Source organism: Lissotriton vulgaris, chromosome 3_1 (genome assembly GCF_964263255.1).
Source record: "Lissotriton vulgaris chromosome 3_1, aLisVul1.2, whole genome shotgun sequence".
Classification (NCBI taxonomy): Eukaryota; Metazoa; Chordata; class Amphibia; order Caudata; family Salamandridae; genus Lissotriton; species Lissotriton vulgaris.
The window spans coordinates 418,754,027-418,769,860 of record NC_141689.1 but is presented as its reverse complement, the minus strand read 5'-3'; the positions used below and the strand labels follow the sequence as shown (position 1 = coordinate 418,769,860).

Sequence of the window (15,834 nt, the reverse complement as noted above, 5' to 3'; positions counted from 1 at the left end):
ACATAGAAGAAACAAAAGTGTGTGAAAAACTGTTCATTTTAAACTTGTCATCTAATTGAAGTGTGTTCTTCCTATGGTATTCTAAAGGGTTTACCATGTGTAAGAGATGAGTGATGCTGTTGGTCTGACTAGAGTTAAACAAGGAGTTGGACAAATTGTGTGCTGGATGTGTTTGAACGTATGAATCAATCTATTGGAGTTGCTATAAAGTCTGTGTAAATTAGAAGATTATTTTCACTTGTAGATTGCCATACAACTAACACTGCTGGTGCACCTTATGTATATTACAGCTCTTCTTGGTTTTCCACCCCACTATAAAGGTACTCAGGTCTTGTGTCTCTATGTGGTCAAGAAACTCCTCTTTGACTTCCAATAGCCTATAATGTATAGGTGGATTGCATTAGTCAATATATACAGACATCATCATTAGTCACCTTACAGTTACTCTACTAAAATAACCAATTTTTGTTCAGTTGTAATTTCATAATGTCAGCTGCCAGGGCCAGAAGACGGAGTGTAATGCTAGCCACTCAACAGAATTACAGTTTCTTATCCAAATAAAGGGAGAATTTAGATTTTTACTCAGCATTCTTGCTAAGTTTTTTTTCAGAAGCTCACTTTCATTAACCATAAAATATTTATGACAGTGATAAAAAGACTGCAGCCAGGAAGAATGATAAACAGCCTTTGTTCTTTACAGCTCCTCTCTCCACCAGTACAGGTACCACACATCAACATTCTAAAGCAACCTCCTGAGTCCCTGGGAGGTGCCAACCAGAAGCGCAGGGTTGGGGAGGTGGAACGTACCAAGTAGGATGACAAATGCCAGTTACAATAAATGATGGCACCTTGTAGTATATAAAACATAACGTAACTAGATTGTAACAGACAGTATGTTTCTTTATTGTACAAAAAGAAAGAATCTATCTATATCCTACTACACATTGCAACCTATTTCTGTTTTTTGAAAGTGACTTACAATTATAATGCTTTACGTGTGTCTGCACCGGGCTAAAAATTGCAATTTTGTTGCATTTATTATCAGCATACCAACAACTAAATGATGTCTTAAATAAGGAGAGTTAAGACACCAAGAATTAAAATCACGTTGGCTAGCATGTGCTATAAGGAACTTAGGGGCATATTAGCAAGACCCTCGTTAAAATTATCGCAGTTTTAGCGGCAGGAAACTGCCGCTAAAACGGGGATAATGGGCTTGCTAATATGCGTTATAGAATTCCAATAGAAGCCTAGGTTAGATGTGCCTCAAACTACCCTCTGTGATACTTAAAAAGGACATTATAAGTCACATCAGAATTCCACTACCCTATAAAGGAAATGTGCCCTTGTTCATCTATATTACCTCAGAATCTCCTCAACCAGTTGCAATATGCTTATATCTTAGAGTATATGGTATCTATTCCCACATGTTCACCAAAAATCCCTTTTTTCAGATTTAAAAGTTATCTACATAATATGGAGTTATTGATATACCCTTAAATGCACAATACTCATTTTACATCTTAGCACTAAACTCAGAACAAAAAATGTACATTATTTATTATTATTTATTTATTTATTTTTGAGTTCGACTGGCACTGGCTCGACTCAAAAGTAACACCGCTTTACATATTTAGAGAATAAGTTTACACAAGTACATGGTGAGAGGTATAAAGGCATTGCATGAAATCATATACAGAAATATAGGAGCACAGAGTATTAAAGCATAAACAGTGAGAGCATGATAATATAAATCAAAGTCATTGAGTGCTGGGGAGAAGGCTTAGGTTTGAGTTAGCGTGGTAAGGAATCCAACTGGAATTTTCTAGGATAATTGGGTCTTTGGGAGGTGTAAGCAATTGCATGCTCTAGCTGAGGTACTTGGGGGCAGATTTACAAGAAACGGATGCATCTGTATAAGTATGTCAGTTACCTGCGCCTGAGTGAAAAACGCTTCGCCACCATAGATGTGCCGTAGTTACAATACAGCGCACAATGGCGCAAGGATTGAAGGATGAGTCAGAAATTCTGATGCATCTGTTGACAGAAAATTCACGCATTGCTGGAGTCGTGTCACAAGAACGACACAACTCCAGCAATGCGTGTTGCGACCTACTTACAATACACTGCATCACTCCTTACGGCTGCTTTAAGCAGGCGTAATGTTTTGACGCAGTGGCGTCCTAAAAGCCACGCAGTGAAATCTTGTAGATTTCACTGCGTCACTTTTACTAGGCTTTCCTGCATAGGAACGCCCACCCTGCATACATTATACCTGACAAAGGTATAATTTCACGCAGGAATTTACAATGTGACGCATCTCCCTAGATGTGCCACAATGCAAATTTGCCTAATTTTTTACGATGCCATTGCATCACAAAAGTGACTCACCAGCAGCACAAAGGTTTTGCAAGGGACTTGTAAATCTACCCATTGGTAAGTAGCAGAGACTTGAGCTCTCATTTAAAGCAGGAGAAGGAAGGGTTGCAGCGTAGTTCCTTAGGGAGTGAGTTCCAGATTTTGGGGGCCTTTCTGGAGAAGGAGCGTGTCTGGGATGAATTTCTTTTTTCATTTTAGTATAGGGAGTATGAGGAAGAGCGAGTTGGATCTTCTCAGAACCCGGCTTTTCCCTGCTTGTGATAGTTTAGATTTTAGATATTTGGGGGTTGTAGTATGGAGAGCTTTGGACGCCACAGGGCAGCTACGTGCGCTTTACAAAACTCATTTTCATTTCATTCATTTCATTTCATTTCATTTGTGGGTGATACATGCAGTTGTGTAGATGCTCCTTCCTTCGATGGCGAGCCAAGTGAAACTTTTGAGAACTGGGGAGATGTGGTTGAGGTCTTTGGTTCATGTGATGAGTCTGGAAGCCACATTGAGGATTGTGGTTAGAGGCTGGAAGTGGCTTTCAGGAGTTTTGGTTAGGTTGGCATTGTGGTAGTCAAGTTTCGAGAGGGCTAGTGAGTGAACCACGATTTTAAGATGTTCAGGTGGGATAAATGGTTTGATTTTTTTTTTTAGATGCTTTAGGGTGTAGCATGCACCTTTCGCAGTGTTTTGATGTGATCTTTCATTGATAGGTTTGCATCTAGGGTGATACCTAGGGATTTAGCAGATTTGGATAGTGAGATAGGGCTGTTTAGTGAATCCAAGTTTTTGAGCCAATCAGGGATGGGTAGGGGACTTTTAATTGGGGAGATGAGTATGTGTTCAGTCTTGTTAGGGTTTGGTTTCAGGTGATTTATCAGAAGTTAAGTTTGAATCTTGGTTAGTGTAGCATTAAGATGGTGTATGTCGCTGAGGGATTTTATTCTGTAGTAGAGTTGTGTGTTGTCGTCATATAGGTGATATTTGATAACAGCTTGGTTCGGGATCACTATGAGGGGTTCCATGAAGAGATTGAATAGGGCTGGTGAGAGCATGGAACCTTGAGGTACTCTTTGAGCTACTGGTGCAGGGATCGAGAAACATCTGTAAATTTGTATTTGTTGGAAGCGATATTGAAGATATGACGTGAACCATCTCAGGAAATTGCCATTGATACCATTGCGTTTCTGGAGGGTCTCCAGTAAGGCCCAGAGTTGTACTGTATCTAATCCTGCTGAGAGGTCAAGTAGGATTAAAAGGCAGTGGTCCCCTTCATCCAGGGCCTTATGTATGTTGTCTGTTATATTGAGTATAGCAGTTTCGGTCCTGCAGCCTTTCCTGAATCCTGATTGGAAGTTTTCCTGGAGGTTGAATTCTTCTATGTATTGATTAAGTCAAAGTAAGACACATTTCTCCAGTGTTTTGGCTAGGAAAGGGAGATTGGTGATGGGTCTGAGACTGTTAAGATCATTAGAGTCTGCACCAGGTATTTTTAGTATGGGAGTGAATTGTCAGAGTTGAAGGGAGTCTGGTAAAAGGCCTGATGATAGAGAGGCATTTATGAATTGGTCCAGAGTCGGATGATGATGTGATTGAGTTTCGGAACAAAAGTTGAGGGCAGAGGGTCTTTGAAGCGGGATGTGGGTTCGAGTTTGGCAATTAACTTTTACTTTTCACCTTCTGTCAAGAGTGTGAAATCTGACAAAGTAGCGTTATTCTGTGGTACAGGGAGTTTGGTGTTGGTCTAGTCTGTAGGTTGGGTTGTGGAGGTAATCTCAAGGGACAGGGAGCGATTATTTTGGCTATTTTGTCAGTGAAGAAGTTAGCTATTGTTTGACAGTGTTCAGTGGTGGCTATTGGTTCTTGTTGGGAGGTAAGCATGGATTATGAATCCATTATGAATCTGCTCCCGTCATTTTCCTTATCCAGCTCAGATAGTCATCTGTGAGAAGAGTGTACACAGCAGGATTCTTTTGACCACAAACTCGAGGTCCAAATGAGGTGATGCCTCGGAGTTCTCTATTGCAGATCAATGGGCCGCCGGAGTCTCCCTAGGAAGAAAAATGTAAAGTGCTGAAGTAGGTAAAAAAGGATTAATAACATTAGGAAAGACTAGCTTTTTGTTAAACCAATCATTTGTCAACATTTTGAATTGCTTGAGATGACAATTACTCAACATAGTTAACTAGTTAGTTGCAGGAATCACCAAAAAAGTTTGGAAATTCTGCAAAAAGTAATAGCTTCCATGCATCTCCTAGACTCCAAAGTTACCATTACGCCTAATCCATTTCAGCTTGGGTGTATTTGTCCCAAATTGATTAGCAGGTTAATACCTAATATAGAAAGCAAAGCATTGGACTGACAGCCAATGGATTTTGAAAAGAGGACATGCACCACAAAATAGAAACCCCAAATCAAAGAAGAATTTGCTCTGATGTCGATTTTAATCTTTCAAGGGCATTTCTACCTCTAAGAAACCAGCACTATATCTTGTTACGGGTAGATGTGTGCTTGGCAGACTTTTATGATATGTCTGCCATGAATCCAGTGTAATAGAGACACCATTTTCTACTCAGTTTTTAAAAAACATTCCCAAATTTAAATGGTCTGACTTTTTTCTTCAAGGGAAGAGTGAAATAGTTGTACAACTTTGTGTGAGATGCCTCTGTTTGCCTTAGAAACAAAATCATGCAATAAAGCAAGATCTTGGGTGCAACAATATCAAAGCTGGGAGCAGTGGCTCTTTGTTAAGCATATTTCATTTAGAGAATTAAGCTGTACCTTGAAATATAAGATTATTATGAAAGGAGTCAGAAGATGAAGTTCACATTGTAATTTGTGAGCGTTTACAAAATAGTGTGGGGCAGATTTTCAAGCCTCTTGCAACTCCTTTGGCCCCTGTTGCGTTAATTTTGTGAGGCAGCACCGACGTAAAAAATTTAGGGAGATGCATCACGTTGTAAAGCCCTGCATCACATTATACCTGTGTCAGGTATAATGTATGCAGGGTGGGTGTTCCCACGCAGGAAAGCCTCGTAAAAGTGATGCAGTGAAATCGACAAGATTTCACTGCGCCACTTCTAGGATGCCACTGCATCAAAACCTTACGCCTGCTTGAAGCGGGTGTATGGAGTGAAGCAGTGTTGTGAGAATAGGCCTTAACATGATTGCTGGAGTTGCGTCGTGCTTGTGACATGACTCCAGCAATGCGTGTCTTTTGCGCCAACAGATGCGTCAGAATTTCTGAAGCATCTGTCAATCCTTGCGCCATGGTGCGCTGTATTGTAAATGCGGCGCATCTATGGTGGCGCAAGGGTTTTTCAGGCTGGCGCAGGGAAACTGACGTATCTCTATAGATGCGTCACTTTCTTGTAAATCTGCCCCTGCATATTAAGACATTGGAATGTTGGGAGCTTCATTGAGGACAGTGGATTAGCTCCAGGCTTATAATGTCTGGTATAAGCCTTCTGCTCGAACATTCCAATGTTTGCCTTTATGTTTCTCCCTTTTTAATTTAGAACATTCTACCCTTACTGGCTGGAATGTATAATAGTCATATAGCCCTTTTACCTCGGGCTATATAGGTTGTTTCAAGGCCCACTCCCTTGTAAAAAGCCTTCACCTGTGGCTAATCTGCAGTTTCCAGCCACCCCACCCCTCCTTCCCGCATTTACTCATAAAACGTATACTTATGTGTGTGGTTGGGATGGAGATCTCCAGACAGGAGAGGTGGAGGCGGAACCTCTGCATGTACGTTTGTGAATAGCATTTGTAGTATTATTGTAGTACTACAAAATGTATTACAAAATGCATTTTTGTAATGGGTGTGAATAGCTCTCTGAGCCTTTCTAAAACAAGTGACTAAATTTAACTCTATCGTAGAGAGTTAAAGGGATACATTAAAGGGGACTGATTCATCTTTGTTAAAGTGACTATTCAGAACAGAGAAGGGTCCTCTTAATGAGGCCATGATACAACCACCATTTCATGGTTCAACCTCTTCCAATATCATCTGTCAGTTTTCTTCCACATGTGCTCGTCAGAGACACAGAGACAACCAGCTATATCTTGGTAGTACCTGCATGTTACTAGAAGCTGAACCCTCCCCATTGAATATCAAACCCATATGTTAATGTTGTGCATAATCCGGCAGACTAAATGGCCTATAAAATGGTGAATTCCACACCTCCTGTAATGAATCCCATTCTTGCCCTTTGGGCATCTCTGCCTTGCAAATGTCATCTGAATTTCTAGCCCTCATCTTGATTACCTTCCTTTTGTGTTATACACACATATCACTTAAATGAGCACATGGCTGCCCTGGTGCACATAATTGTAGTCCTATCTACAATTATAAAATGTGTGTCTGTCTCTCACGAATCCTTTTCCATCACCCTTCAAAGCTTTGCAACCCACAATAAGAGCCCCTCTCTGGTCACTCACACAAAACACAAACACACTTCCCACAGAGAAACACAATACACCAATATACCAACCATGCACTCCCCAACAATGTATCGTGCTATCCATTTGAAAATGAGCCTTGATGCCCGACATAGGGGTATGTAGTTCTTTATAAATATTATAAAGTAATAAAGGGGAGAAAAGGTGTTCATTACCAATCTCCATTCTGTTCTTCTAATGTCCAAGTACAAGTAAACCTTGAAGCTATATTAAATTATTGTAGTAGGGGCACCAATCACAAATGATCAACACCACCTTAAGGGTGGCCACTAAGGATTGGTGATCTGATAAATATAATCCTACATGTGCATTAGGGCAGATTCACAAGCTTCGTCTTTCGAGAAATGACAGAGTGAACTCAAGCATAACTTAGCCGGTGGACAAACTCACACTCCTCTATTTCACGTCAGGGGATAGCTAATTTCAACAATAGAGGTGTGACTGCACAGTGACATTGTGAGCATAGTGGCTCAGGCACATGTTTTACTTTCAAAAGTCATGTCTTAAATATCCTAGTAAGGAATTGCTCAAATCTCAAAACGTTTCAGTCACTAAAACGTGAATTGAGAGCGCCTATATGATGATTAAGGGCCTTATTTATGAGGCCTTGCAACACTTTTGTGAGGCCGGTGGGTAACTTTTCATGAAGCAGCGGTACATATAAAATGCATCATGTTGCGCCTTATTTACAAAGTGACGCATCTGGGCAGATGCATCACTTTGTAAACCCCAGCTCTACATTATACCTGCACCAGTTATAATGTATGCCGGGTGGGCGTTGCCCCGCAAAAAGCCATGTAGAAGTGGTGAATTGAAAACCATGAGATTCACTGGCCCTGACAGAGGATGGGCATTAAAAGTGTGCTGCGTGGGCAAAGCCTGGTTCAAGAGCAGAGCAGTCTACGTCTGGCAGACCCCGGAGGAGGTCTGGACCACTCCCTTGGGTCTGCTCTATGGTGGTACTGTGCTCTGTTACCGGGATTGGCCTTCAGTTGTTCTTTCTTTTGACTTTTATTATTTGCCAGTCTAAAGTAATTCATTCCCCTTTGTGCTCACCAGACTTGACCACGGACAGCTGTTTGATGTTCATTTTTGCAGAGCGAGTAAGCAGAAGTTAGGCCCCAATATTGAGGAGACTGCCGCCAAAAAAACTGGTTCTCTTAACAGGTATATTGGAAAGGCAGTGGGGACCTTAGATAAAGAAATTCTTCTTGTTGAAAAACAGCTACCCTTAGCCACTCTTCCTAATGACTGTAGTGCCCTAATTAGTTTAACTGCTGTGGAATCCATAAAGAGGGTGATCCACTGATAAATGTGTCTCTCTCCTTAATATGCAGGCTGCTGAACATATCTCGCTGCCAAGATAACCAACCTGGTTAAGCCCACACCACCTGGGAACCTAATACTTGTTAATTTCTAAAATAATAAGGAGGCAGTTGGAAGGATACTTGCTCAGTCCAGTAAGAAGATTACTGACCTTGATTTCAAGCTATTGGGTCTGTATGAACGCTTGGGGCATATTGTGGCAAATCTAAGTGAATTGGATGTTAGGCTGGCACAAGGTGTAGTTAATAACATAACAGTGGAAATCCAACAAGTGCTAATCATAAAGATAAACCTGTGCCATCGGTTTCACTGTGCCTGTGTATGAAACCCTTGCGCCACCATAGATGCGTAGTATTTACAATACAAAGCAAACAGCAGGAGACGATGGACGGAGTGCTGAAACCTTTCCATCACTCACCCCCAGTGACAGATCTGGGTTGAATCCACTATCGTTCTTTAGCACACTTTGCCATCCCAGTTCAGACACAGCTATATGCACATCACTCTTTACCCTCTGACTCATGGGAATAGTCCAGCCCGAAAAGCCAAGCCATGTCTTCCCTGGACCGGAAACAAGCATCTTAGGATACCCCATATCAGCCAGGCTAACTTGAATCCAGTGACAAAGTGAGAAAGGGACCCACGTCTGGCCATACCCTGCCAACTTTGGGCGAACAAAGCAAACACCAGGAGAGGATGGACGGAGTGCTCACACCCAGTCACAGATCTGGGTTGAATCTGTATCACTGACAAAATAATGATTACCAAAATATCCCCATACACTATTATCAAGACATAAATATTGATTTTAAAAATATCGATATCCTATCTTTATAATTGAAAATATAAAAATATTGAAAAAATAATATCAGTGTAAAAAAGTATTGATGTACAAAATATCTTTTTTTATATATATAAAAATATTATTAAATAAATGAAATAATGACATTAACTTTAATTCTTTTAGATGTCATGCACATTTTAATAAATATAAGAAATACATTTAATAACGAAAAAATAAACATACATATATATAATGTAATACATATATATATATGCATATTTACTTTAAACAATGAATAAACTAATATTTTTAAAGAATTTTAAAATGTTATAAATATATAAAAAATTACAAATATATATATATATGGGGAGCAAGGGCGGATGACCGAAACGCGTCAGATTTAGTTGGACTCAGCTTGTGAATAAACTTTGTGCCTTCAAACACGTTGGATTCGTGTGGTTTCCTTGGGTCGTTCCGACGGAGCTTTTGGAGACTGCTGTTGATCTATATATATATATATATATATATATATAGATATATATATATATATATCTATATATATATATATATCTATATATATATATAGATATATATATATATATATAAGAATCCACAGTCCTGAAGCGCCGAAAACAGCAAACAGACACAACCAGGTACAGACCACAAGGCAAGGATTTAAAGATGAATGGTGTGCTTTATTCCATCAATGGGGACGGCAACATGACGCGTTTCGTCCGGGAAACCCGGACTTGATCACATGACAAGACCCAGAGACATGAGTGGTCAAATACTGGTAAAAAGGGAGACTCCGCCCACAAAATAACAGACATAAAGGAAATATCCTTCAGCATACAAAACGGCCAACGAGAATGCAATGTAAAGTGCAAATTAGTGCATAAAATGCAAAAAATATTCACTATGCAATTCAAACAAATTAAGGGGCATATTATCAAGGGGGTTTATCTCCGCTTTTTTGGCTTTAAAAGCCAAGAAAGCGGAGATAAAATTATCTCCCTATTACCAAGCTGTCGCTAACACCAGTTAGCGACAGCTAGTAGGAGATAGCGACCATCTTGGGCCCCACTTTGCATGTCAGTGATATTTATCACTAATGAGATGCAATGTGGGCGTGCCAAGATGTTAGAGACTGAAAACAGTCGCTAACATCGCTATCTCCTATTACCAACTTTTGGAGATATTCGCGCTAAGCGGGAATATCTCCAAAAGCTAACACCTGCCCTGAGCAGTTCTTAGCCATGTTATCCAATGGGAGGTGGATAACATGGCTAAGAGCATTTGCTCGATAATGAATGAATATCGCTGACTTTTCAGCGATATTCATGCATTTCGGCCGTTTTTTATCGCATTTGCGATAAACCTTGTTAATAGCAAGGTTTATCTGCGATAAAAATCGCCGATGTGCGGCGATCATTTTTGTCTCTAAACAAGTTAGAGACAAAAATTATCGCTAGTTGTTGGTAATATGCCCCTAAATCTGTTGGAAACATATAGGGCAAGTGCCCAATGGATGACCACAGTATTAAAATATATATTGTGACTGAACAATATAAACTAATGTCGGTATATATATATACATATATACATATACATATATATACATATATACACACCAATAACATAAAATCTAATAAAAAAATTACATTATAAATGTAAACATTAAATTATTTAATAATTCTACATTTACATTTTGCAAAACTTACATTTTGCACTACATTATATACAACAGTAGGGTAAGTGTTGGGTAGCGTAAGGGTAAAAATTACTATTCCCACTACAGTGAGATTAACAGTAGAGAAAGTGTTGGATAGCGGTGGGGTAAAAATGCTATCCCCACTCTAATTACTGCAACAATAAGGAAAGTGTTGGATAGCGGAGGGGTGAAATTTACTATTCCCACTCCAGTGAGTGCAACAGTAGGGAAAGAGCTGGATAGCGCAGAGGTAAAAATTACTATTCCCACTCCAGTGAGTGCAACAGTAGGGAAAGTGTTGGATAGCAGCAGGGGTAAAATTAATATTCCCACTGAAGGCAATTCAAAATTCAAAACAAACAAAATATCAACTACAATACAAAAGATGTTAAAAAACCGAAAAAAGGAAACATATATACAAATATTAGAAATTACAAAAGATAGAAACATATTATAATTTTTAACAAATCAAACACATTACCTACAAAGATTATTTTAGAAAAATGTTAGAATAATTTACAAACAAATCACTATGTATAATGTAAACTAATTCTTTATGCTTATCAAAATCAATAAAGTTGGTTATAAAAAAAAGTTACATAAATGTAATATTTTTTATTTTCGACACTATAACACCACACAATTCACAACACATATCTAAATTTGTTATCAATTTTTTTTAAAGTGTACCTCCTTAATTAACTCAAATAATTATGAAATAAACACATATTAATTAAACACGAATTAAAACATTATTAGTTACCAATTGTTACCCCTATAAAACCAAAACCCACACACAAAATAAAACATAAGCAAAATACCATAAATATTTATCATTTAATGAATGAATTTTAATAAACAAAGAATTATTAATTAATTAAACCTAAAATACTTTCCAACCTCTACCCCAATAAAAACCATACCACACACTTAAAAATGATTACACAATTGCCATAAGTAATTTTACATTATTAAATTATTATTAATTGACAGCAACTTATTCATCAATTTAAAAGAATTTCCTTCCCACCCTTTACAACTGTAAACTGCACAACTCACATCTCAAATTAATTACACAATTACCATATTATTTTTTTATTAATTAATTCGCATTCACAAATAATTAATAATTAATTATAATTAAATTGCTTTCCACCCTATTCCCCTGTATACCCCACCACTAGTTCCGAAAAAGTGACACAATTAACATAATTAATTACCAATTAATTAAGTAATTATTAATAATTAACAAGCAATTGATAGAAAATTAATAATCAATTAATTCCCACAATTAACACAACAAATTACAATTTAATTAAATATGAATATATAGAAAATATTAATACATTTATTAAAATTGAATTACTTCCCACCCTATTCCCCTATAAACCCACAACCCGCTCCTAAAAAAATGACACAATTAACATAATTACCAATTAACATAGTTACCAATTAATTAATAATAATTAACAACCAAATAATCAATAATTAATAATAAATGAATTCCCACAATTAACAGTATAATAAATTAAATAAATATTACTAAATTAAAACAATTAATAATTAAAATATAATTAAATTACTTCCCTGGACCAGAAACTAGCACCATGGTGCAAGGATTGACAGATGCATCAGAAATTCTGACGCTTCTGTCGGCCTAAAAGTCACGCATTGCTGGAGTCGTGTCACAAGCCCAATACAACTCCAGCAATGCATGGGGTGGCCTATTCCTAATACACTGCATCATCCTTACACCTGCTCCATGCAGGCATAGGGTTTTGACGTAATGATATCCTAGAAGTGGCGCAGTGAAATCTTGTAGATTTCACTGCATCACTTCTACAAGGCTTTTCCGCGTGGGAACACCCACCCTGCATTCAGTACACCTGATGCAGGAAAAATGGAACACAGGGCTTTACAAGGTGACACATCTCCCTAGATGGGTCACTTTGTAAATGGACCACAACGTGGTGCATTGTTCATGCCACCGCTGCATCACAAAAAGTGAGGCAATGGTGGCGCAAAAGTGTTCCAAGGGGCTTGTAAATCTGCCCTCGGTTCTTCCTGAAACCCTGGCCCGCAGACAGGGGAGGGAGGAATTGCCTGTCTGTGTGTCTGGTGGAGTCGCCATGCCTGGTTTAGCTATGTCTACCTCCAACTGTATGAGGTAGCACAAAGAGCATGGTACGAAAGTTGGGGGGTCTCAGAACACTGTGAAATTTTATTAGCCCTCTAAGCAAGTGAGGCTAGCTCTTGGACATGACTCAAAATGTGACTTTCCGCCAGCAGCATGTCTCTTTCACTGTCATGGCAAATGTTCAATGTTATGCTCTGGAGCGAGTGAGATCACTGTGGAGCTAATAAGTAAAACAGCCCACTGGATGCAGTGGAACATCAGGGCAAAATATTCACTGAGATTCTTAAGGCGAGGAGGATGGGATGGGTTGAGAAGCTGCACCATCAATTTATGGGGGATTGTGATATTGTCACCTTTGGAAGCCCTAGAGTTATGAGTGATCAAAATCAGGCCTCCTATTTAGGACAAAACAAAAGGTGCAATGTTAAAATGTTGCCCCTTAGCTATTCTTATAGAAGTCTGTCGAAAAACCCCAAACACAGGAGTTTTTCCTTGTCCGATGCCAACTCAGCCACTTTCTTACAGTAGCTCCACTTATAATCGCTTTATCTGCCCCTGGATGAATTGTCATAAAATGACAGACTAAGTGCCTGATTTAGATCTCGGTGGATCTGATACTCTGTCACAAACGAGACAGATATCGCGTCCACCATATTACAAGTGCATTTTATCCTATGGCACTTGCCAAATGGCAGATGGGATATCCATCATGTTTATGATGGAGTATCCCATCGGTCTGGATCTAAATCAGGCCCTGAGTGTTTGCAGTGTGTCTGAGCCGATTTTTGGCCAGGATACTACCCACAGAGTGGGCTATTGGGCTTTCCAGCTGGCCAACCCTAAACACCATAGGACTCAGCAAATAGTGGAAATCCAACAAGTGCTAATCATAAAGATAAACCTGTGCCAACTAGTGAGGTGAATCTAGCTATCGCTGCCGATCCTGCTCATGAAGTAAATTTTCTCTTTTAGAACATGGCAGGTCTGTTCCGCAAACTGGGCTCTGGGGAGTGGGGTGACTTCATACATAAATACAAACTATCTTTTTCAAGAGACATGGGCCATAGAGATTATTAGTATAGATGAATATCATTCCTACATGGTTTCAGCTGCCCATCTCCATGGGAAAGGGCAAGAGCTGCTCTAATAACTTGTTTTAATGTCAACTTGGGGTGTAATATCTTCACGTGGTCTAATGGATTGAATATTGTTTTAATAGATATTTACAATAGGTATTTTGATTGTGACCATTTTGCATATCTTAAGGTGTTATCTGACTTTATTTTTGGACTTGAAGCACTACTTGCCTTTTTGCACAAAGGGTATCAAATCATTTTAGGTGAAGATTTTAATGTTAAACTAGGGTTAACACAGAAGGAAAATGATTGTGCTATTTTGGATCATCACAGTACAGGATGTGACAGCCTGATCAGGGATAAGAGGGGCAGTGCTCTCCTTCAAGTTTTTAAGATGCTTAGGGGCCCATTAGGATGTCGGGCAGATTGCCCCCACCAGGCTGGCGGTAGCCACCGCCAGCCTGGCGGGGGCAATCCGCCCGACATCCTCACTCGTTTTCCCCCCACCATATTAGTATGGCGGGGGGGACCTCGGCGGACGGAAAGACCGTCTGCCTCTTTTCCGCCCTGGTCGCCTTGCGGCTGGGGCGGAAAAGGAATAATATGGTGGCGTGTCTATCAGACACCGCCAGCCATATTATGATGGGCATTTTACAATGCCTTTCCGTGGCGGCAATGCTGCCACGGAAAGGCATGCGGTCTTCACTTTGGGGGCCCCCTGCGGGCCCCAAAGTGAAGGAGGGGTGGGGGGTGTACACGGGGGGTACCTGTGGTACCCCCCTGCATTTGCATATATAATGCGGTAGGCACCGCGCGGTGCCTGCAGCAATGTGTATGCAAATACATAAATTCATTTATGGCATTGTGGCGGGCGGTGCAGAGAGCACCACCCGCCACAATGTTATAAATGCAGGATGTGGCCACCACTGTGGCGGCCGCATCCTAATACCACCCACGGGACACCCGCCCTTATGGCGGGCGGTCCCAATCCCCGACAGGATGGCGGGTAAAGTCCGCCCGCCATCCTAATGACCCCTTAGTCTTTCGAATATCAACCCCCAAGGAATACCTGCAAAGTTCAATGTTGTAGGGCAGAGTACAAGACTGCCCAATGGCTCAGAATCCTTGGGCAAGTTGGATATGGCTTGTAGGATGAAGGATACTAGGCCTTTCAGGGCAGTGGCTAATAACATAAAAAATGTGAATGCAAAACCTAATATTGTTGTAACTAACCATCAGCCCTTAAGGCCTGGGTCAATAATTTTAAAGAGGTTTAAGGGTCTAACATGTCTTACCAGCTTAACAAGGAGGAGGTGGCTTTCCCATTAGCCCTGGAATTTACCAATCATGAAGTTAGGGAGGTGATTGATAGAAGTCATTGATGCAAAGCCCCAGGGCTGGATGCAGTGCCTATGGATCTTATAAACCCTCCCAGAACTGTGGGCTCCACTGCTGTCTAATGGTTTTAGTGCTATAAGCAAGACGTGTCTCCCTCAATCATGACACACTTGTGTCATTATACAGATTTTTAAAAAGTCCAATTCACAATCCTCAGGGTTGACCAGACAATTTCCGTGCTGCATTCTGCTGTTAAGCTGGCGGGGAGGTTGTTTTGGAGTACCGTTTAACCTGGGTCAAGGAGTCGGACACTCTGTTCGATGTGCAGTATGGTTTTCGTGAGGGGTTTGGCCCAGTGGAGCGATGCTTAAATTTGCATCTGTTGATCATCAAATACACTGTTGTTAGGCAGTGCTCCATCTGCCTTGCCTTTATCAATCTCTCCTGCACCTTTAAGGTGTATTAAGGTCCAAATTGTGAGAGATGCTGACTAGTCTAGGGGTAGATAGTGACTTGGTGCAGTTTTTGAGAGCCTTGAATTAGGGTTTGTCTGTCTCAGTCAGGTATAGCCCTTAAGCTTTAAATTGTGGAGAGCGATAAGCCAGAGCTGTGTTCTTGCTCCACTATT

General features: G+C 40.1%; 1 protein-coding gene across 1 annotated transcript in view; it reads right to left on the bottom strand.

The window, feature by feature from the left end:
* Positions 1 to 1,607: 1,607 nt before the first annotated feature.
* LOC147726528 (granzyme A-like) overlaps positions 1,608 to 15,834 on the bottom strand; it is a 359,548-nt gene continuing 345,321 nt past the window's right edge. Inside the window, exon 5 of the mRNA XM_086962946.1 lies at positions 1,608 to 4,421. Within this exon, the coding sequence (XP_086819072.1) occupies positions 4,266 to 4,421 (156 nt within the window). The 3' untranslated portion in view covers positions 1,608 to 4,265. The remainder of the gene's footprint in view (positions 4,422 to 15,834) is intronic.